Here is a 22,361-nt window from a genome sequence, read left to right on the forward strand (position 1 = left end):
TTTCTTTTTCTTACCCCTCTATTTCATTTCTCCCTCTATTGTATATACCTTAGAACTTCTGAGCTTTATGAGATCAACCAGCTTCAATCTCATGATTGTCACTCTTGCTTTCTGAGTCTATACTAAGCAAAATAGATTTTACTCTAACCCCTTACTTTAACTATATTATTAACTTTTACGATTCATACATACTTCTTTATAAACTTACTGTTGGGTTCTGCTTTTCTAATCTATGTATTATTCTCTTCAATTTTAGGTGAGTTTATTCCATTCATATTTACAATTAAGACTATTAATTGTGTATTTATCCTCTTATATTTTGGCCTCTCAATTCCATCTCTTAAATCCCACTCCACCTGTCCTGTTTCTCTTTATAGAGGAGGATAAGCTGGTGAAAGAGAAGTGCATTTAAAATACTAAAGATTTCTAAATGAAATGATCTGTTTTGTACTACTCTTCATTTCTTTTTGCCCTGCCCTCACTAACATGTTTTTATTTTCTTTCCATTTAATCCTATCTTCACGATCCACTGTTTTAAGTTATTATGATTAGTCTCTCATCCATGTCTGAAAGGCATCTGGAGATGCAAGACTGAGATCAGCATAGAGGTTAAGGGGTACAACAGGTAGTTCAAGAATCTTCAGCAAAACAGCCTTGATGTTCCTAGTGCTGTACCTATTGATGGTCATCCTTTACTTTGAGATATCCACTATAAACTGCAAAGATTTAGCATCACACTCACCCTATGGATCTGATCATATAGTCCTGGGACTTGGTCTTTTCTGGGACTCTCTGAGATTCCATCACTCTGTCAGCTAGCTGTTATTTTATTTTCTTTTGACTATGTTTCTATTTAAGTTTTTCTCATCTTGTTTTAGTACTGATAACATCAAGTTTCTGGAATATCAAAAGTTATTCCTAACACCAGTAATAGTCCTAAAGTCATCGAAGTAGGGAAAATCCTCTAGAAGATGTTAAGAAATTTATCACCAAGGGATGGAGTGTGCCAGGAGCAATAACTATTGATCTTATGCAAGTTAGGCTAGTTTTTTTTTTTCTTAAAAAAGTATTGAGATCATCCTTAAGAACTTATTGGCTCAGAAGACTAAAAATTCAGGATGTTGACATCACCTCTTTAGCATTTAAGTGAAAAATCACACCAAGGAAGTCTTAAATATTTTTGCAGCTTGATTGGTGGGTCATAATAGACAACTCAGGTAAAAGAGTCTCACTCAGTTGAATAAACCTGAGGGTTGACCAGTGCCTATTCTTATTCAGTAGCTTTTTCTTGATACAGCTAAATAAATTTGCTCTTGTTAACTGTGAAAAAAAAAAAAAAAAAAAAAAAAGAATCTTCAGCAAAGAGATGGTAATTAAGTCCAGGGGAGCTGATGAGATTACCAAGTAATATAATATAGAAGGAAAAAAGAAGAGGGACCAGAATAGAACCCTGCAGAACACCTACAGTTAGAGAGCATAATCTGGATGTGGATCTAGCAAAGAATTGTTACATCATACATTTTATATATATATATATATATATTACTAAATCATAGAGCCCCATTGAAATACTCAAATATATTTACCTTTCTAGTTTTTTCCCCCCTTAACTCTTGTTTTAATTTCAATATCTTTCCTGAGCTCTTATAATCATTAATACCTCAAAGTTTTTATTCCAAATAAGGTCTGTTTTTCTCTCATAAGATTATACATAACAACAAAAATATTATAAAGCACATCACAAATGATCACACCTAAAAATCACAAACAATCCTGGGAGATAGGTGGTATTATTATCCCAGTTTTATAAATCTATGATACCAGGTTTGGATTCAGGTCTTCCTATTTTCAGGTTCAGTATTCTATCTGCTGTGCCTCATTGGAGGGGTCCTCAAACTACGGCCCGCGGGCCAGATGCGGCAGCTGAGGACAATTATCCCTCTCACTCAGGGCTATGAAGTTTCTTTATTTAAAGGCCCCAAAAACAAAGTTTTTGTTTTTACTATAGTCCGGCACTCCAACAGTCTCAGGGACAATGAACTGGCCTCCTATTTAAAAAGTTTGAGGACCCCTGACTTAGTCTATAAGAGTAAGATATTCTTGGTGGTAAGCGTTATTGTTTCCTTTTTAGAAAAGTGTGTTCCAAGATCTCCCCTTCTTCATTGTTATAGCTACTAACTACAATATATCCAACAAGTGGTCATTAGTCTTTTCTTGATGACCTTTGGTGTAAGAGAACACAAATCTTCCAAAATAGTCTATGCCGCTTTGGAATTTTGTTCGGTTGTATCCAATCATGTCAAACTCCTCATGACCAAATTTGGGGTTTTCTTGGCAAAGAGACAAGAAGGGTTTACTATTTCCTTCTTCAATTTTACATTTGAGGAAACTCAGTGATGTGCCTGGGGTAGTACAGCTAGTAAATCTAAGGCCAGACTTTTTAGGAAGATGAGTCTTCCAGATGCCATGTCTTGTATTCTATCCATTCTACCAACTAGTTGCCCATTTTGGAATAGTTCTAATTTTGAGTTTGTCCTAACATCACTATTTACTTTATAATTTTGACCTATTGTTTCTACTTCAGCCCTCTCTAATCTATAAGGACAAATCTAACTCATCTAGCACATAACATCCTTTCACATACTTAAAAATATCTATCACCTTTTCAACTTTCTCTTTTCTAATATGAACTTAAACAATTTCTTCAACATAGTCTTATGTAATCGGATGAACTTAAGGCTTTTCACCATCTTAAATGCCCTTCTCCAGATATCCTTCAGCTTAGCAATTTTTAATGGTTTTTTTTTAACCTAATACTCTAAATATAATGTCCCAGATGCAGTCTTTTATGCAGAATACAACAGAATTGTTGGATCCAAATTCTACACACAATATTATTCCTTCTGCAAACATAAAAAAAAAAAATCTAAGGTTCATATTTTATTTTAGTCCTAACTTCAAGGGAACAATTCTAACAGATTTTCAACAAAATTTGGACTTTGTTAAATAAAATTTTTTAACAAATTCATGGTTTAAAATTTGAAGCAAAAAGAAAAAAAAAATATGGCAATTCCTGACCAAAGCTTGAACAAAGCCCTTAAATTTGAATCCTGACTTTTTTGCTTGATGATACTTATTTCGCCTTGGGCAAGGTACTTAATATCTCAAGGCTTCAATTTATTCATTGCAAAAAAGAAGAAACTGGAATAAATAACTTTTAAACTCCCTTCCAGCTCTATATTTGTGCTCCTTCACACTCTATATATAACTTCAGAGTTCAGGAAAGACAGAAAAAAAAAAAAGTGACAAAGGAAACAATATTTCCCCTTCCTCCTGAAAACATAACACTAAATTAAATTACTTTTTAGATAAATTCTGAAGAGCAAAAAATAAGGAAGTTTTAGGGTACTTTTGGAAGTAAGGTATGTTAATAATAATTCTATACTTCTGGGAAACAAAACAACTACACAATATTTATCATATATGTTCATAACATCAAATTCTCTTTATGTAAAATGTTTCTTTTTACTCAATCCAAAAAATGATACGACACAGCTGTCTACAGACTGTAGAAAATATTGAATCTCATAACCACCTGTAGGAACTGTGAATTTATTAGCAATAGTGGAGCTACCCAAGTGGCACTGGCCATTTGGGCAACACAGCTCTTTCTTTCTTTTCTACTTTCTTTCCTATTCCCCCCCACCTCCTCAACAATATCTTGAGGAGGTAGCACAGTCAAATAAAAGTTTTTATAAAGGGAGAAAGATATAAATATGGAAGGAGTAAACAAAAAATACCAAAAATGAGAGAAAGATTAAGATGATTGAGTCTTAAGTGAAACAATATGGGATGGAATCAAGAGCACAAGTAGTTGGTTATATAAGGAAAAGAATATATATTACAATATAAAGCAAAAGGGAAAAGGTATGGAATAGGAGAGGGAAAAGAAGTTTAAACAAGTCCTCAGCAAATTAAGAGGTAAGATCTTTTGCTAAGAGGGAAGGGGAATAAAATCTTGAGAAGACTTTAGAAGAAAAATAGTTTGTAGTAGCCACAGTGGAAAGTATATTGAAGGCCATTAGGAGAAAATAAAAAACTTATCATACAGCAGTGAGAGCCCAACTGAGATAGAATAATAGGGCTATAGTAGACTCAGGCAGCAAAATTGTGTAATTTTCTCCAGCAGTGGTTGGCAACACTTAAATGAGAAAAGAGAAAGTGCATAGTGGAGCAAAGTATGGTTGCAATTTGTTAAAGTAAACTAACAATTAAAGAAAACATGATAATTTAACTAAGCCTGTGTGTGTGTGTGTGTGTGTGTGTGTGTATACATACATACATATATATATATATATATAATACATATATATAATATATACATATTTTAATACCTAAGCTACATATCAAATGAAGTAATATCTACAAAATGCTTGAACATAATTGTTGTTGCTATTGTTACAACTGCATTCCCTTCTTCCATTTCTTGTACTAATTTAGATGACCATCTTTACTGTACTCCAATTAAAAGAGCTTTCTCCTAACTCTATCTGAGTGATGGCCTAGTTTAACTGATACAGAACTGGCCAGGAAGCTCTGGGTTCAAGCCCTGCCTCTTGCTATGTATTGACTACTTTCAATCATCTGCAGAATATCTAAGAATCTCCCTTGTTAGAGAAAACTTCCTCACCTGAGAAAGTTCCCTATATGAATAAAGTAACAGGTCCAAACTCTACCATTATCGGATATTTAAATTCATCAGCTTGTCAGCCTTCTCAAATAACTTTGCCTTGTTTTATTGAACACATACCAACAAAAAGTTCTTAGTAATAATGTTATTCTAGTCATTAAAAGTTTCATAACATTCAAGGGCTTCATAAGAACAAGGCCTGTGTTTTTAAGCTCTCAAGCGCCTTACTAAAACAAGGAGAACTATCAATCCAAAAGACAGAAAATCCTAATACATTAGAGAACACAAAAATAAACTAAATTTTAAAGTACTTTTAACATAAAAATCAATGATGGAATGTTGGTTTTACACTGTTTTGGTTATTTACATGTCATTTTTAACACCACATATTTCTTAAGCTATGGCTGGTGTCCTGCTTTAAAGTCTACAACTAGTAGACATTATTCCAAAACAAGTTAAATTTCAAAAATAGAAAAAAGCAAAATGGATTTTTAAAAGTTCAAATTAATGTGTGCACATATTAAGTATATATGCACACATATATATACTATGTCAATATTTTCCCCAAAGACTAGAATCCTAATAAATAAAGAAAATTTCATCAAGACCTAGTCACATCTAAACAATGGGTTTTTTAAATTATGGTCAGTTCTGAAGTGTTATACATGATAAAAAAAAAAAAAACTCCACAAGATTTCGGTGAAAATATCACTTCCCATGTCTCTAAAAAAGCAGGAAGTTATCACTGTCAACATGTATTATTGTTCAACAAAATATTACTCTTACTCAAAGTTAATACTGTGTTGTAATATTAATGTTATATTTTACCTTCATTATATTTAATAAGATGATTTTGATGAAATTTGATGAAAGTGGTAATTCACTTCCATTTTTTCCTACATATTTTTCACCAAAAATCATTTCCAATAGCTGAGAGAAATGTTTAAGAAAAAAAGGTTACTATAATCCATATAGGTGATAAATTAAATTTTCATCATCTATAAATATAAATTTCTCAAAGTACATTAGCCAAATATATTTTAGATATACTTTTATCTTCTAGATAAAAGTTCACTATCTAGAAAGGTATCAATCCATCTTAGCTACAAATACATCCAATTTGCAAGTATATAAAAATTATATTAGAGTATAATACAATGGTCTAACTATTCAAGACAAATTTCCTACTGTATCAATGCAACTTAAAATTTAGGAAAGCTATAACAGTAGAGATTCTACTGAGATATAAAAAATAAAAGAAAGAATTGTACTTACTCATGACTGGAATTATCTCTTTATATCATTCAAGTCATGTATTAAACTAAGATCTTTTGTCCAAAATTTCTCAGGAATACATGTCCTAAAAAAAGAAGAGAAAATAGTAATGTTACTTTCAAAACTCCAAAGTTATAATTTTTTCAAGTTTTTCTACCATTACTTTAGTACTTTAAAATGATATAAGGAAACCTCTACTAAGACAGATCAAATTTTTCCAATGCCTTAGTATACTACACATTAATTTCTGTGTATGAAAAAAGTCATCACTTAATGGCAAACTCTCCAAACTTAGCCAAACTGGCCTTCAATTAGTAGATTCATGGTGCATCAAATTCCTTCTGTTCAAAACTTTAACAGGCTGGGAGGATCTGACAGAATTTGATTTCTACTGCCAAAGTCTTCAAGAATCCAGAGTTAGGGGCAGCTAAGTGGCACAATGGTTAGAGCACCAACCCTGAAGTCAGGAGGACCTGAATACAAATCTGATCTCAGATACTTAACACTTCCTAGCTATGTGATCCTGGGCAAGTCACTTAACTCCAAATGCCCTGGGGGGTGGGGGGGTAGGAGAATCCAGTGTTACTTCTACCTCAAGATGAGGCAATGGAGAAATATTTTAATCTAAGTTCCTAAAATTCAGATTTGAAAAAATAAGTTCATTTCAAAATGAACTTCTATTTCTAAAGGAACATTCCCCTTCATATTTTAAAGCCAAAATATGGGTTAACTCTTTTTTAGCTCCATAACATACATATATTTTCCTTTTCTTGTAAAATTAAAATGATATTGGCCATTATATACAAGAAAACAACCAAACTAAAGTTTAGTATCTCTGATTTTTAATTCTTCTTCCTACTCAATCCCAAAATAAAGGAAAGCACATAAAGAAAACATTCTTTCTAAAGTAAATATGAAACATATTTACTGAATCCACTTTGATTTGATACAGGGTATTTTTATTGGAAAGGAAAAAAATCTAAAATAACTTAAAATCTAGAACAAATCTAACTTTCAAATATATTTCAAAGATTAAAGATTACATAAAAACTAAATAGAACATTCAACTGACATTATTGATATTACATAATTATTAATACTCTAATTCATAGTGATACATTTTCATTAAGTTAATTAACAGTCCAATTATTTTTGACTATTCTATTTTCTTAGGTTCCAAATATTATATTTTAAATAAAAAAATCTGATTAGGGAGAAAATTCATGGCAAATTTTTGATATTTTTAAATATATTTTACATACATGTATTTTTAAAGTCTTCCATGAATTAATAATTACTTAATAATATATTTTGCACCAGTTTTCTCAAATAAATCTTCCTCTTTAAGTTCCTGCTTCTCTTATTTCCCAGCTTTACCAAATTGTGTGTGTATGTGTGTGTTCAGCCTTCCTTTGTATAACTCAGATAAGACTAAAGTTCATATAATGCCCATATTCCTACCCCTTCATCTATATCTGGTACCTTTCAGTTGCATCCATTATTTCCTCTATCTATCCTCATGTGTTTATTTCTTTTTTTACTTCTTTTTTTTTAAAGCATTCTCAGAACAAAACCAATCCACCCCTTGGTCTTTGTTTTTCTTATTTAACTCCCTCAATATCCTTTGAAAAAGGCTTTCCAGAGCTGGCCTAAGAGAAAAGATTAGGAACTAGCTGAAATCGAAGAAACTAGAAGTAGGCTCTTGCAGAAAATGGCATTTGAGCTGCATCTTGAAAGAACACAAGAAATCTCCTGCTTCACCACTATCCCCCTTACCCTGCCAAGAACCACTGGGTTACCTTTCTCTAACCCCTGCAAAGCCAGATCTTCCCACTTCACAGCCTATAAAACTAGGCCATTCACTATCCTTAAACTCTCGAGTTCTGCCTAGCCCATCTCCTACTTTTGTATTCAGCCACTTTCAAGCCTAAACCATATTTAAGCACATAACAGCTATGAGGCTAATCACTATAGTTCTAGAATCCAGTCTACTACCCAATTATCCATATTTATAACTTCAATTTCCAGGAATCTTACCTCAACTCCATACTTCTTACACAAGACCAACTGCCCACTTTCACAACTTCAACTCCTAGAAGTTAATAAGTAGTTAGGTTTATCATTTCTTATTATGGTTATAACTTTTAGCTTTCTGAAATTTTAATTCTGAAGTCCTTTTAGCTTCAATTCCCCCCTTTGACCATGGCCCTGAATGGAAGAACTCAAAGAAAAAACAATCATGGCCAATAATTTCTATCATTTTAAAACCAAAAGAAAGAAGTTCCTTTTACAATTATATATTCATTCCTGAACATGATGGAAGAAACCAAAAGTTTAAAAATTGAATAAATTCAAAAATTTATTAAAAATAAAACTAATTTATCCTTTCTTCCCTCCCCCCCCACCCATTATGGTATGTGTGGGTGGGAAGCAGGGTGAAGAATGAAAACCAAAGAAAACAATTAGGGAATATGCCAAGTAATAGCAAACAATTTTAATAAAGTGGCAAATCAATGAAGTGGCAAATAATAAAATTAAGCAGAGGCAAAAGAAAAAAGAAAAAGGCTCTGAAGAGAGCCTTTTCTTCTTCTTCCTATTAGACATATATTTTCATATAAGATAATTTCATTGTGAAAAATAAAATGCAAAAAATATATTGGAAAATACAGACTCTTATTTGTAGACTACCCAGAAACCTAATTTCCATGGATGCATTTTCCAGAATAGAGGCAGAAGACAAAGGATATGAAAAAACTTTGTATATCAGAAGATTTTATATTTAATGTTTTATATTCATTTCTAGGTGATACAGATCCACCAGACTTTATTGGGGAATGGCAACCAGACTTGTATTTTAGAAAAATCACTTTGGCACTCACTTTGAATGAAGGATGGATTGGAATGAGGAGAAACTTATGGCACCAAAAAAGAAAGAAAAGAAACTGACATCTTAAAAAGAAACAAATTATTATTAACAGAGAAGTCATGTCCCTATGTATATGGCCAGATCATATAATACAGGGGTAGGGAACTTTTTTTCTGTCAAGGGCCAGATGGATATTTCTTACATCATTTGCAGGCCTTACAAAATTATCAACTTCTAGAACGCAAGCAGTGGAAGATTGTTCCCCTACCTTTCTGATCATCATCGCCTGATAAGGCATCATTTCCTTAGCAAAGGACATTCCCCATCCTTTATCTAATAGAACAAGAACTAAAATTAATATGAAAATATAAAACTAAAGAGTTATAAGCAATACAAACAATTGTTTCAACTTATCTGGCCAGTCAAACAGTAAGTCAAATAATAAATATTAGATATTAACTTATATGTCAGACACTATGCTAAGAGAAGGAGGATCAAAGAAAGAAGACTGTTCCCCTGCCCTTGAAGAGCTCACAATCTAATGAAGGATACACTATGCAATAAATTGTTATGGCAAGCTCTATCCAGGATAAAATGGGAGTAGCCTCAGAGGGAAGGCATGAAGATTAAGGAGAATTGGATAAGGTTTCCTACAGAAAGTAAAACTTTATCTAGGAGCTGAAAAAAATCCAAGCAAGTGAAGAGGAAGGGCATTCCAGGGATGGAGGACAGACAGTGAAAATACAGAGAGCTGAGAGTTGGAATCTCTAACTCAAGGAACAATAAAGAGGCCATTGTCACTGAATTAAAGAGCATATGGTACAACATAAAGTGCAAGAAGAATGGAAAGGGGAGAGGGGTGTGGAGCCCTAGGTATGAAAGGCTTTGTATACTAGATTTTATATTTATTCCTAGATGTGATACAGATCCACCAGAATTTACTGAAGAGTCAGACTTGTGCTTTAGGAAAATCACTTTGGCAATCACTTTGAATGGAGAATATACTAGATAAGGAGAAACTTATGGCAGGCAAATCAACTAGCAAGCTACTGATGTAATCCAGGCATGGGGTGACAAGGGCCTATACCAAAGTGGTAGCAAAAGAGAGAATAGAGCATATTCAAAAGATGTTGCAAAGGTGAAATCAGCAGACGAATTTAGGTTACCTCCAACAGGTTAAAGTCAAAAAGAAAATATTACTTGGGGGACGAAAGACAGTGTGAAGTCTAGGATGATAACCAGATTGCAAGCTTGAGGAGGGACTATAAGAAGAGAGATGACTTCAATAGCAAAAGGTCAAAAAGACCTTTCAGGCAAAAAAGTAGGAAAAAGGGAAAAAGAAAAAGGACATATAATCCTAATTATAATCTCTCCTTCAACCACTTAATGAATGTAAGTTTTCACAATAAAGAGGCCAAAAGAATCCCCAAACTATTAGTGAGAAATTATATGATCTTCATAAGTATAAAATGACAGCAATTAATGGCAACATGATTTTAGAATAAAAGTTCATCTGTAAAACATCCTGTAGAACATGAAAGTTAAAAAAAAAAAAGAGTAAAATTATGGTACAAAACAGCAAAAATCAATGGAAAATAATATACATCTAGCCAAAGGTTCAAATTATTTATATGATTAAAATACATTCATAAATAAAATTGGATGAAGTATAACAAATAAATGCAAAATAAAATGTTTGTTAATGTTATACAGCACTTTATTTTCATCACCCAAGACATAGGAATCATCACATTTGAACACTATTAGCCATTAGAAGTAGAAAGAACACTTTGGAAAAGGAAATCAAGAAGAGAATTTGGATCAGATCCAAATGATATCTATCCTGAAAGTTATGCTCTCTTTTTATTAATATTATTAAAATTTAAAAAATAAAAAAATTATTAAAATTAGAGAGGGAAAGCATGTAAAGTATTACTTTACCCTTATTCTAAATAAATATACATCTTTGAGTTTTTAACTAAGATGTAAAAAGATTGAGGCGATTTCAATCATAATCACTAAAAACTTCGATTGGTCTTTTTGACAGTGAAACTTTTCATAAACTATTAAAGCTACTATATGTATCACTAAAATAACTGATCTATATAAACTTATGAAGATAACATAATACACTATTCAGTATTTTCTATCCTTTTAAAACAGACTATTAATTTAAGTAAGTTGAATATTTGCTGAATTTAAAAAATGGTTATTGCATCTTTCTATGATCTTTCCATTGGTGACAAAAATACATGAAAAGTAGACTATAAACCTATGAAAAATGAAAAGCAAAAATTAGAAAGCAAACCATTAACTAGAAATAACATTTGGAACAAATTCCCCCTATTAAAGGTCTGAGATCTAAGACACAAAAGGAATTCACAAACACAATCTTTCCTCAATAGATAAAGTCAAAGGATATGAATATTAAAGAAATCCAAATTCAAGTTATTAAGCAGTCCTTTTTTTAAATGCTTCAAAGTACTAATAATGAGACAAATACAAATGAAAGCAACTCTGAGGTTCCACCCCCATGTAAATCATATTTCTACAGATAACAAAAGGGGGAGAAATGATTTGAGGAGTTCTGGTACGCCAGGAAATTATTGTGCTGAAGGTAGCATTGCACAATGATCCAACCATTCTCTAAGTAATTTAGAATTACATACTCCTTTCCCCAATCACTAAAATGAGCATGTCCTTTGAACAAGAGAAATCTCACTAGGCATATATCTCCAAAAGATCAAAGACAAAGATTAAAAAAAGTATACAAATATTTAAAGCAACATTTTCTTGTATTGAAGGAGGGGGAGGAGGAGGAAGAGGAGGAAGAGAAGGAGAAAGAAGAGGAACAGAAAGAAAAGAAGTGGCAAAAAATCAGAACCAAAGCCCATCAACTGAGAAATGACTAGACATATTTTACTATGTGAAAGTTAATACATCATAGGTTTAGAGCTAAAAGGAACCCTTATTTTATATATAAGGAAACTGAATCACAAGAAGGCTGAATGAATTGTACAGGATTCAAAAGAATGTAGACTTCTTAATTATTTTATTTGTATTAATTCCAAATTGCTTTCCAAAATGGTTAGACCATTTTACAGCTCCACTAAAAATGCATCAGCATATGTATCTTCCCATAATCCCTCCAATATTGAGTATTGTCATTTTTTGGTCATCTTTACCTATTTTAAAGTTGTAAGGTAAAACTTCAGGGTTGTTTTGAATTGTATTTCTCTTATTATCACTCTTTTGGAAAATTCTTTCATGTGAATGTGAATACTCAGTCATTCTTTTAAGAAGTTTGTTCATATCCTTTTGACTTCTTATCTACTAGGGGATAGCTATAGGTCTCATATATATTTACTAATTGTTTATACATCTTGAATATCAAATCCTTATCAGAAAAATTTGATACAAAAAAATTTTTTCCCATTCAGCTATTTCTGTTATTATGATAGGTACATTGATTTTGTTGTGCAGAAGATTTTAAGTTTCATATAATCAAAGATATCTATTTGATATCTTGTAACTACCTCTTATTTACTGTTTGGTTAAGAATACATCTACCCATAGCTGCAATAAGTATAGGATCTCCTTGTCTTTTTTTTTTACAGTATGATCATTATAGCTATGTATACATTTAGCATGGGATTACTGAATGTGATATAGTGTTGGTCTAATCCTATTTCTATCAAGATTGCTTTCCAGTTTTTATTAAATAAGGAGCTTTTTTCCTGAGTAATTTACATTTCCTACTTTATCAAACATTAGACGACCGAATTCTATGCTTCTGATTCTTATCTTCTCTATTGCACTAGTCTTTTTGAAATGAATACTAGATGAAGAAACAAAGGGAAATTCTAACCTGAATCTCATGTCATTAATAAAATTGTTTACACATTTCTTCCTAAAGTGTGTAAAATTGAAGAAAAGAAAACTGAGCATTGTCTGGCAAGTCCAATTGAGAAGAAAGATAGGAAGAAGGTCATGGAGCAAGAAACTTCAAGGTAAATCAACATAGAAGGAATGACACTCTCAAGAATGAAATTCTGAAGATACAAAAGGTGATAATTACAAGGAGTAAAAATGCAATTTGTCTGAGAAGATCAATGTATATACATGGAAGACTCAGTCTTTAAAAAGAATTTAAGTTTAGATTTTGAAGAAATTTTTAGATTCTTTAAAGATGAGAAAAAAGATGAAACAAGGCTAGTTAAGGGAAGATATAATAAGTGAAGCATGGTAACCACAAAACAACAACATGAGGAATGCTCAAAATGAGCTGAGGTTAGTGAAGGAAGGTACAGATAAATAAAATAACAAATATTCTTGGAGTATCTCAGGGACCATTCTTGGCCCTTTACTATTTAATGTTTTTAATCTATGATTTGGACAATGACATAAATGAAGTGATCACTTTAATAAAGAGCCGAAGACTTTGGAGTAGAATAGTGCCAAGTCAAGATCCAATGTGGGACCAAGGATGTAGTAAGGTAATATGCCCAAAATCTTTAGGAGAACACAATGCTTTCTCTTTTCAACAAATGAAGAAATGAAGTAAATTATTAAAAACCCTTTTGCCCAATTATATCTCACAAAATGGATAACTTTAATGAAATCAATAAATATTTACAAAGATATAAAAATACCTACTAAACAGAACAAGAAATAGAGAAAAGAACCTAATATCACAAAAAAAAAAAAAAAAAAAAAAAAAAAAAAAAAAACCTGAAGCAATAAAGAAAAATCCAACAGGAAAGTAAGGAAGCCAAGATTAGATGTATTTGCAAGCAATTCTATGAAATATAATAAGTAATTCCAATGTTATATAAATAACCTGGGGTAGGAGAGTGAGGAAAAGAAGAAATTCTATCAAATTCTATCTTTAACACAAATATGAACTTGATACCAATATCAGGGAGTAGAAAAGCAAAATAACAGATCAATGTCAAATGATTTTCAACATAAAAATATTGAACAAATACTAGCAATGAGACTGTAACAAAACATTAAAAAGATTACATACTACGACCAGGTTGGATTTATACCAGGAATCCAAATTTTATTCATTCAATGTTAATAAACCTATCAGGCAGCTTTGTGGCACAGTGGATAGAGCACTAGGCTTAGAATCAGGAATTCATCAAGTTCAAATCTGGCCTCAAATACTTACTATGACTCTGGGCAAGTCACCTAGCCCAGTTTGCCTCAGTTTCTTCATGTCTAAAATAGGCTGGAGAGGAAAATGGCAAACCCATCCAGTATCTCTGCCAATAAAACTCAAAAAATGGGGTCACAAAGAGCTAGGAATGACTGAAATGACTGAACAACAAAAGTAAAACTATCAATCTAATAAGCTACAGTAATAACAAAAGTATATCAAAAAAACAAATTATATCAACATATTCAAGGAAAAGTTGACAATACACACATTTGTGTGTGTGTGTGTGTGTGTGTGTGTCCATTATCATTACAATTATTTTGACAGTGGTAGAAATATAAGTATAACAATAAGAAAAAGTAATCAGGGGAATAAGCATAGGCAGAAGAAATAAAATTATTGCTTTTATAGATGATATGTAGTTAATTAAAGAACCCCAGAAATTCAACTATGAATTGATATCAACAATAATAACTACAACTAAGTAGCAGATAGAAAATGAACCCACATAAATTATCCGTAATCATAAATATTAGCAAGAAGATTTGGCAGGAAGAGGCAGAAAGATAAAGTCAATTCAAAATAACTACAAGAACAGATGAAACATCTGGAATTTTGCCTCCCAACCCAAACACAGAAATTATATGAAAACACTCTTAGATAGGCATAAATAGATGGAAATTAACTGCCCACTGGTATATTATCCCCAAAAAAAGAAAACAAGATCTACAAAAAGAAAAGATAAATAATTTCAATAAAATAATTTTAAAAGTGTGAAGGAACCGGGACTTACTTATCAGTGCCAGACTTCAAACTCTACATGAATAAAGTATTTGTGTCTTGTGTGTATGTATGTCAAATATAATGTCTACACTTGTACATAATAGTAAAAGAAAAATGGGAAAGTTGAGCAGTGAAAGTAATTAGACATACAAGATGCAGAAATAAACAAACATTAATAGTAGTGTTCAATAAACTCAAAGACTCCAACTACTAAGAAAAGGATTTACTATTTGCTATACATGATGGAGAAAATGGACAATAGTCTGAAAGAAATTAGGCTTGGGACAATATTCTGCATCATACACCACAGTGAACCCCAAATAAATATATGAATTCTATATAAAAGATCATGTCATAATCAAATTAGATGAGCAGGAAAGAAGATTAAAAGTTCATAAATATAAATGGGGGAAGAGTTCTTAAAAGTTCATAAATATAAATGGGGAAAGAGTTGTTGATGAAACAAAGAATAGAGGATTGTGGAAAATTAAATGCAAATTTGTGGTTCCATAAAATTTTAAAGTTTTTGCATAAATGAAATCAGTACAGAAATAATTAGAAAGACGTTACCTATATATATTAAAAAAAAAAAACTTGTCAAATATATTTATTTAATAAAAGTCTACCATCCAAAATATAGAGGAAACTGACTTCTGAGCAAGATGGTTGCCAGAACTTAGGAAGACCATCCAGCTCCCATATACTTACTCCAACAAAAATTTGAAATTATCACCAGACTAAATAATGATCAATAAATCTAATGAGAAACCACTGTAAATGAGTTCTACATCAAAACTTCACAAAAAGGCAGAACCTTACAAGCAAAAGGAAAGATGGGCCACCAAAGCCTGAATCTGCAAAGGCAAAAAAGCCCAGGCACAACCATGGAAGAGTCAAAGACATTTGTAGCCTGGAAGTCTTCATGATAGGAAAGAAAAATAGATGGTCTACTGATAAAAACACAGGAAAGTCAAAAAGTTCAAGAGTGAGAACCTTAGATGCTCTAGAGAACAAAAGCAACAAGGCTTTAAGGCAATATCCCATGTTTGGTATCTAAGGGTTCTAAGATCTCTAGGACTGAGATCCCATAGAAGGCCTGAAACTCCTACCTTGAACTTTAAGAATCCCAGAAAGCAGAGGTCATTGTATGTATCCAGAGGACCCACGAAAGGACCATAAAGGGATGACTAACCTACTCAAAAGTATAAAAGGTTGAAGCCTGCTCCTGGCACAAAGTGCTAGTCCATAAACTCTAGAAATCAAAGAAAACATGGACCAGTATTTAAAAAAATATATTATTCTAGAGACTCTCAAAAAAGCAGAGAGTAATGTCATAACAAATGCAAGCAGAAACTCAAAGAAAAAAAAATGGATTTCTCCATAAGAACTACGTTAATATCTAGAATAATACAAGATATTTTAAAATGAAATTAAACCTATGAAAAAAAAAAAAGATTAGAATAGCTGAAAGCTGTAAAACTTGAGCAAGTAACAAACTTCCTATAAACCAGAACAGATCAAACAGAAATAAATGATTCCATAAGACTACGACAACAAAATAGAACAAAATCAAAAGATTAATTTTTTTTTAAATTGAAAGAAAATATATTTGATACAAAAAACAACTGGCCTGAAAAAAACAGGTCAAGGCAAGAGCACTTAAAAATCACTATATTCAGCAACTCTGAATGAGTTTAAAACTTTAATCAATTGAAAAATAAATCACAAGTTCAAAAAACTAAAGATGAAATGCACTACCCAACTTAAGTATGAGAGATTAATGTCTTAATGCAGAGCGAGATATATTTTTGGATATGGTCAATGTGGAAATGTATTTTGTCTCAAATATTAATATTTGTTATGAGATTTTAATTTTTTTGTTTTTGTTTTTATTGAATGAAGCATTTATTAAGTGCTTACTGAAGCATCTATTAAGTGCTCACGATGTGCAAAGAAAACATTAGAGATACAAAAAGACTGAGAGGTTTCAGATGCAAATTATATGGAAAAGTCTCAGATTCCTGAATGCAGTGGCAAAGCATACATTTATGCATCTTCAATGTCATTTCTATGGATAAAATGATATCAGTTTTTGATGAATTATTTGACAGTGCCAAAGAATTTTGATAACAGTAATTCTTTTCTATGTCTTTAGTACCTGTGGCTATAGCACAGGTTGCATTTCCATGGGACTTTTTTCCCATGGCTCTTGTTTCCCATGGCTGAAGACACTGAACTAGAAAAATTGCTATTCCAAAAACTCTTCAGTAAAGGTTTCTAGGCTGTCTCCACTGGGAAAAGCTAAGATGTTGTTCAACATGATATTGGTGGTTTGACTTGCCTGGCACATGCTACCTCTCCTTTCTCTCCTTTAGAGAGAGCAGCCTTGCTGCTTCAACAAGGCTGGCTTACCTGCATTTTATACTTCAAGAAATCTGCCCAAATCTATTACCAGAGCATAATGTAAAGACAGAACAACTCCAACATCACCTTCTGAAAGGAACTTCATAAGGAAAATTTTCAGGAACGTCATAGCTACCACTGACAAAGAAACAGCAAACATTGCCAAATAAATTGTATTTCAAGGAACCATAGACAGGATCACAAAAGACCTGACAGCTACAACTAAAAATAAGAGGAGATCTTGGAAAACAGTATCTTAGAATATAATATAGGCAAAAACTATGGGCTTACAACCAAGAATAATATACCTTGAAAAGCTAAATAATCCTACAGTGAGAAAATGGAGTTTTATGAAATTGAGAACTTTCAAGCATTTCTGATATTGGGAAAAAGGAAGTGAAAAGGAATAGAAGAAAAGGAAGGGGAAGGGGAAGGGAAAAGGGCCACCTTTAAAAAAATAGGAACAGCAGAAAAATCATAAGCAAGTTCCAAAAACAGGACAGCTTTGACCTTAGCATATAGTTTAAAAAAAAAAAAAAGAAAGAAAAAGAAAAGAAAAGCAGGGTTTTTGCATAATAGAAACCTACATCTGCAAGTACAATTCGCTTTATGAAAATAGAAATGTTTATTACTTGGTGTTTGTTTAATTTGGAATAAAATATTTTAAAAACAAGATAAATGTTTGCTTCAATCAATACTTTTGCATAATGGTTCCAGACAATTACCAAATGGTCCCCTCCTTCATTCAAATCCAATTCAATTCACTTGTATGTCATGGCATCATCTCCCTGATGTGTCTTTGAGAATGAAGAACAAATGACAACCTCTGAGTAACCCCACTGAAGATCAGACAACACAGCTAGCTAGTTAGCTTCCTTGTTTTTTTCCCATACTTCAAACCCAAATCATTCTGGCTCTCACTAACTGGACAACAAAAAGTCCCAGGTCAAATCCACTTGATCTCTGTTTTGGCCCAGGTTGCTTCAGAATGAATGCAAATAGCAATTTTAGTTTTGGCCAGAAACCCTGAAGGTCTTCCCCTCCCAAATGGATTCCTTTTTATTTTTTGACTAAGTAAAAAAGACCTTTCTTTCCCTCATTTCTTTCTTCTAAGTCTTAATCACAGAATTGATGGTTGCCTCACTCAAACTGAAATCTTAGCTTTAAAAGGCCAAGGAGTCCCATTACATCTCCAGTAGTCTTGATCTGTATCCAGCCACTGGACCCAGATGATTCTGGAGGAGAAAATGAGGTTGGTGATGTACACAGCCCTCTCTCATCAAATCCAGTTCATCTCCCTGATGCCATGTCATCACTTCCCTGATGTCAAAGTTTTAAGCAAGGCAAATTATCAGGCCGCTGAAAACTATCTCCCTCATTTGAATAAATGTCTTAACATTATGTGAACTCGAGATACAAGATATTGTGATATTCATCTCCAATTGAGAATACTAGAATTCCAGAATAATTCTGTTTTTCAGTACAACAAAAATTCCATTAGAGAAAACAAGACTTACCAGGTCCTTTGGGGGAAAAAATCCCCCAAATTTGGGGAGGCTTAATGTTTTACAATCTGAGGATGCTCAGAATCTCCAGTCATGCATTGAGCATATGTAGTCTTAAATTAAAATGTGAGTTTTAGCAATAATGTTAAATTTTTCTTACTTCAGCACTCCCAAGTTTTATAATGTTTTGCTGATAACAAATGGTTTTCCCCCTTTGTAGCAACATCAAGCAACTGTAATTTCAATTATCTTTTTACTGCCCTGCTATATCTTATTGTGGAGAAATCAGTAAGAATCCCTTCTAGTGCTAGATCCCGCTAAAGTCCTTTACTTATTATCTGGAAGTTAACTATGCATTCTTTCAACAAGAATTTGTCAGCTTTAGGGAAATTTTTTTTCATCCATACTTTTTAGGTCTTTGATGAATCCTTCAAATGCATAACTTCTCCATACCAACATCAAATTACTGAAGAGTACTCTTTAGAAACTATAATTGTTGTGTGTTTCCATGAGAAATATCTAGTCAGAAAATGAACAGAAATTAAAAACACAACAAAAAAGAACAATGAAACAGGTATGCATGGCAGGAAATCCATGAAGAACTAACTAAAGATGGAGAAAATGCTCAGACTAATTTCATCTTGTCAAAGTTAGATCTTTTGAGTCAACCTAACATTAGCAAAAGTACACAACACATCCATTTCTGTCACAAAATGAAACCATGTCAACCGTGGTGCCTGTCCTAAGTAATTTTCATACTACTTTATACATATATGAAGTGCTGAAATTTATATTTCACTTTATGTACATAATCTTATTTGAGCCTCACAATTATTTTATTACTCATTTTAAAGAAAAAGGCTCAAATAGACTAAGTGATTTAGATCATGGAGTTAAGAACTGTCATAGCTGAAATCAGAAATCCAGTTCTTCCTGATTCAAGTACATTATTCTATCCCCTCCACTATGTCTCTCTGGACTAAAGATTATATTATTTTAAAATATGAAACTTATCTACACATAAAAAAACCTAAGAATTGGGAACTTCAACATATTCTCATGTATGGAAATACTGTCCAATTCCATCATCTACCTACAATGTGCGATAAAGCACATAATTTTCACTTATTTCTTTTTTTTTTTTAATAGCCTTTTATTTACAGGTTATATGCATGGATAACTTTACAGCATTAACAATTGCCAAACCTCTTGTTCCAATTTTTCACCTCTTACCCCCCCACCCCCTCCCCTAGATGGCAGGATGACCAGTAGATGTTAAATACATTAAAATATAAATTAGATACACAATAAGTATACAAGACCAAAACATTATTTTGCTGTACAAAAAGAATCAGACTCTGAAATATTGTACAATTAGCTTGTGAAGGAAATCAAAAATGCAGGTGGGCATAAATATAGGGATTGGGAATTCAATGTAATGGTTTTTAGTCATCTCCCAAAGTTCTTTCTCTGGGCATAGTTGGTTCAGTTCATTACTGCTCCATTGGAAATGATTTGGTTGATCTCGTTGCTGAGGATGGCCAGGTCCATCAGAACTGGTCATCATCTAGTATTGTTGTTGAAGTATATAATGATCTCCTGGTCCTGCTCATTTCACTCAGCATCAGTTCGTGTAAGTAATTTTCACTTATTTCTAACACAACCAAAAACTGAGATGAACTATAAAAAACTAGTGTCATAACCTATCAAAATAACTTCTTTAATTTATAGCATGAAACACCTGCAACACCATCATTCAACTTAAAATTCACAAATCCAATAGTAATTGAACATAATTTTCCCATGCCAAAAAAAAAAAGTTATTGCTTCTAATAGCATTTATTTTTTTCATTTATATCGCATTAATTTCAATGATTAATTAATTAATGATTGAATGATTAATTCAATTAATTTTCAATTATCTCAATTCAACAATCCCTCCCAATTTCAAACGAGTGAGTCAAGGTTTTACTAGTTTATGCATTTTTTTTTTTTTAAAAAGACGAAGTATAAAACAGACGAAAAGGAGAGTTGTTACACTTAAACAGAATGGCATTCATTAAGAGTTTACTATGTGACAAGTTGTTCGACATAACTTGTAACATATCAAACGCTTGAAACAGTAAATAACTTTCGCGGGAGAGAAACTTTGTAAAAATTCAGCTTAGCGTTACACAGTGGTTACTGTTAAAAGTATTTTTACAAACTTTATGGGGCCGGTCTTCCTAAATTTCTTCCTTCTCATTTTCTCTCACCCCCGCGGCTTTGGCCCGAAACTAAATTCCCAAGAACTTAAGGCGATCATTTTATTTGAAGGACAGAAAAGTTTCCCTCAGTCCTTGCGTCCACTTAGTCCTCCGCAGACGCCGCAGAAAATGACAAGGGAAACGAGTCTCCAGGGGGCCAAAGAGAAACTTGGAAGGAAAAGAAAAGGGAAGCACAAGCCGGGACGCCGCCTCGGCGGAGCTGGAAGGGGTGAGCTGGGATCTCAGCGCGGCCAGGGCACTACAGCCACCTCCTCCAGCTCACCTGCGTTCCCTCCCCGCCCCCCTCCACGCGCTCCTCGAAAGCTTTTCCCCGCCCCCACCGAGTTCCTCAGCCGCCAATCACAGCCCCTCCGAGCCCACCAACGGAGACCTGCGGAGGGGACAAAGGGCACCCGCTCCCTCGCCCCCCGCCCTCCGGGTAGCACTCACACCCGCACTCACACGCAGGCAGACGCGTTTCAGGGAACTCCGGTTCCGCGACCCTGCTCGTGAGGCGGAACGTCCCAACCCTGGGCACGGCCGACAACCTCATCCTTGGCCTCCCCGGGACGGGGAATGGCGGCGTCCGGCTCTCGGGGGGCCGCTCGTTCCAAAGTCCCCATCCAGAGGCGGGGCTGAGGGAAGGGGGGTCCGGACAGATCGGGGTGGGAGGGGAAGCGGCCGAACAAGTTACCTCGGGACGGTCCCATCTGCGGAGGAGGCGGGCGGCCAGGTCTCCAGGCCGCGGTCGCTGCGAGGGCTACTGCAGTCTCCTCCGCCCCATTGTTCCCCTTCCCAGTGGATCTCCGGAGGAGCGGCTGTGGCTGGGAGCAAGCCCGGGAACCAGGAAGTTCCCCGGCGCGACACCTCCTGCGGCCGCTATGGAAACGGCGCCTCCCACCCCCCACCCCACCCCCCGGCCCCCGGGCCCGGCCCCGCCCCGCCCCCCTGCCCGGTGATCCCGCCCCCTTGGCCGGCCCCGGGCCTGGCCCCGCCCCTGCCCTGCCGGCCTCTACTAACCGCCGGGGCGGCGAAGCCGCAGCCGTCGCCATTTTGACGCTGGCCCCAGCATCCTCTCCCCCCTCCCTCCCGCACACACCCACTTTGTCCCCCTTTCTGGTGGCCTTGTCTCAGACCCTTACTCCGCCCTTTGACCCCGCCTTGGCCTCCGCTGCAGGTGATGTCCAGGGAGACTAACCTGCCCTGGCACGCGGGTGTTTTGAGGGGAGGAAGAAATTGAGCCACCTTGTGCTGCGCTCTCGGACAATGGGAAATGGGAACGAGCCCCCGGCGCAGAGGGTCTCGCAGGCCCGTTTTAGTTGAAATGAAGGTTCTCTGCTTGGACTAATAAATCAAGAATTAAGCTATACCGGGCACCGTGGCATAAGCCAGAAAGGCAGAAAAGGGCCTCTGCCCTCAAACAGCTCCC

The 22,361-nt window shown here is 34.4% G+C and overlaps 1 protein-coding gene across 3 annotated transcripts in view; it reads right to left on the bottom strand.

Annotated features, from left to right (window-relative positions):
- Nucleotides 1-21,821, bottom strand: part of USP6NL (USP6 N-terminal like) — a 184,573-nt gene extending 162,752 nt beyond the window's left edge. The window contains exons 1-3 of one of the 3 annotated variants that reach the window (XM_031938568.1): nucleotides 9,100-9,224; nucleotides 8,003-8,057; nucleotides 5,966-6,050 (exon numbers count right to left, since the gene is read on the bottom strand). In XM_031938568.1, the coding sequence (XP_031794428.1) occupies nucleotides 5,966-5,969 (4 nt within the window). In that variant the 5' untranslated portion in view covers nucleotides 5,970-6,050; nucleotides 8,003-8,057; nucleotides 9,100-9,224. Of the gene's footprint in view, nucleotides 1-5,965; nucleotides 6,051-8,002; nucleotides 8,058-9,099; nucleotides 9,225-21,394; nucleotides 21,591-21,626 lie in introns of those variants that run through there. The other 2 variants (XM_012550875.3, XM_023504702.2) reach the window with 2 other exon arrangements.
- Nucleotides 21,822-22,361: the final 540 nt, after the last annotated feature.

The sequence above is a fragment of the Sarcophilus harrisii genome, chromosome 5, assembly GCF_902635505.1.
Source record: "Sarcophilus harrisii chromosome 5, mSarHar1.11, whole genome shotgun sequence".
NCBI classification, from domain to species: domain Eukaryota; kingdom Metazoa; phylum Chordata; class Mammalia; order Dasyuromorphia; family Dasyuridae; genus Sarcophilus; species Sarcophilus harrisii.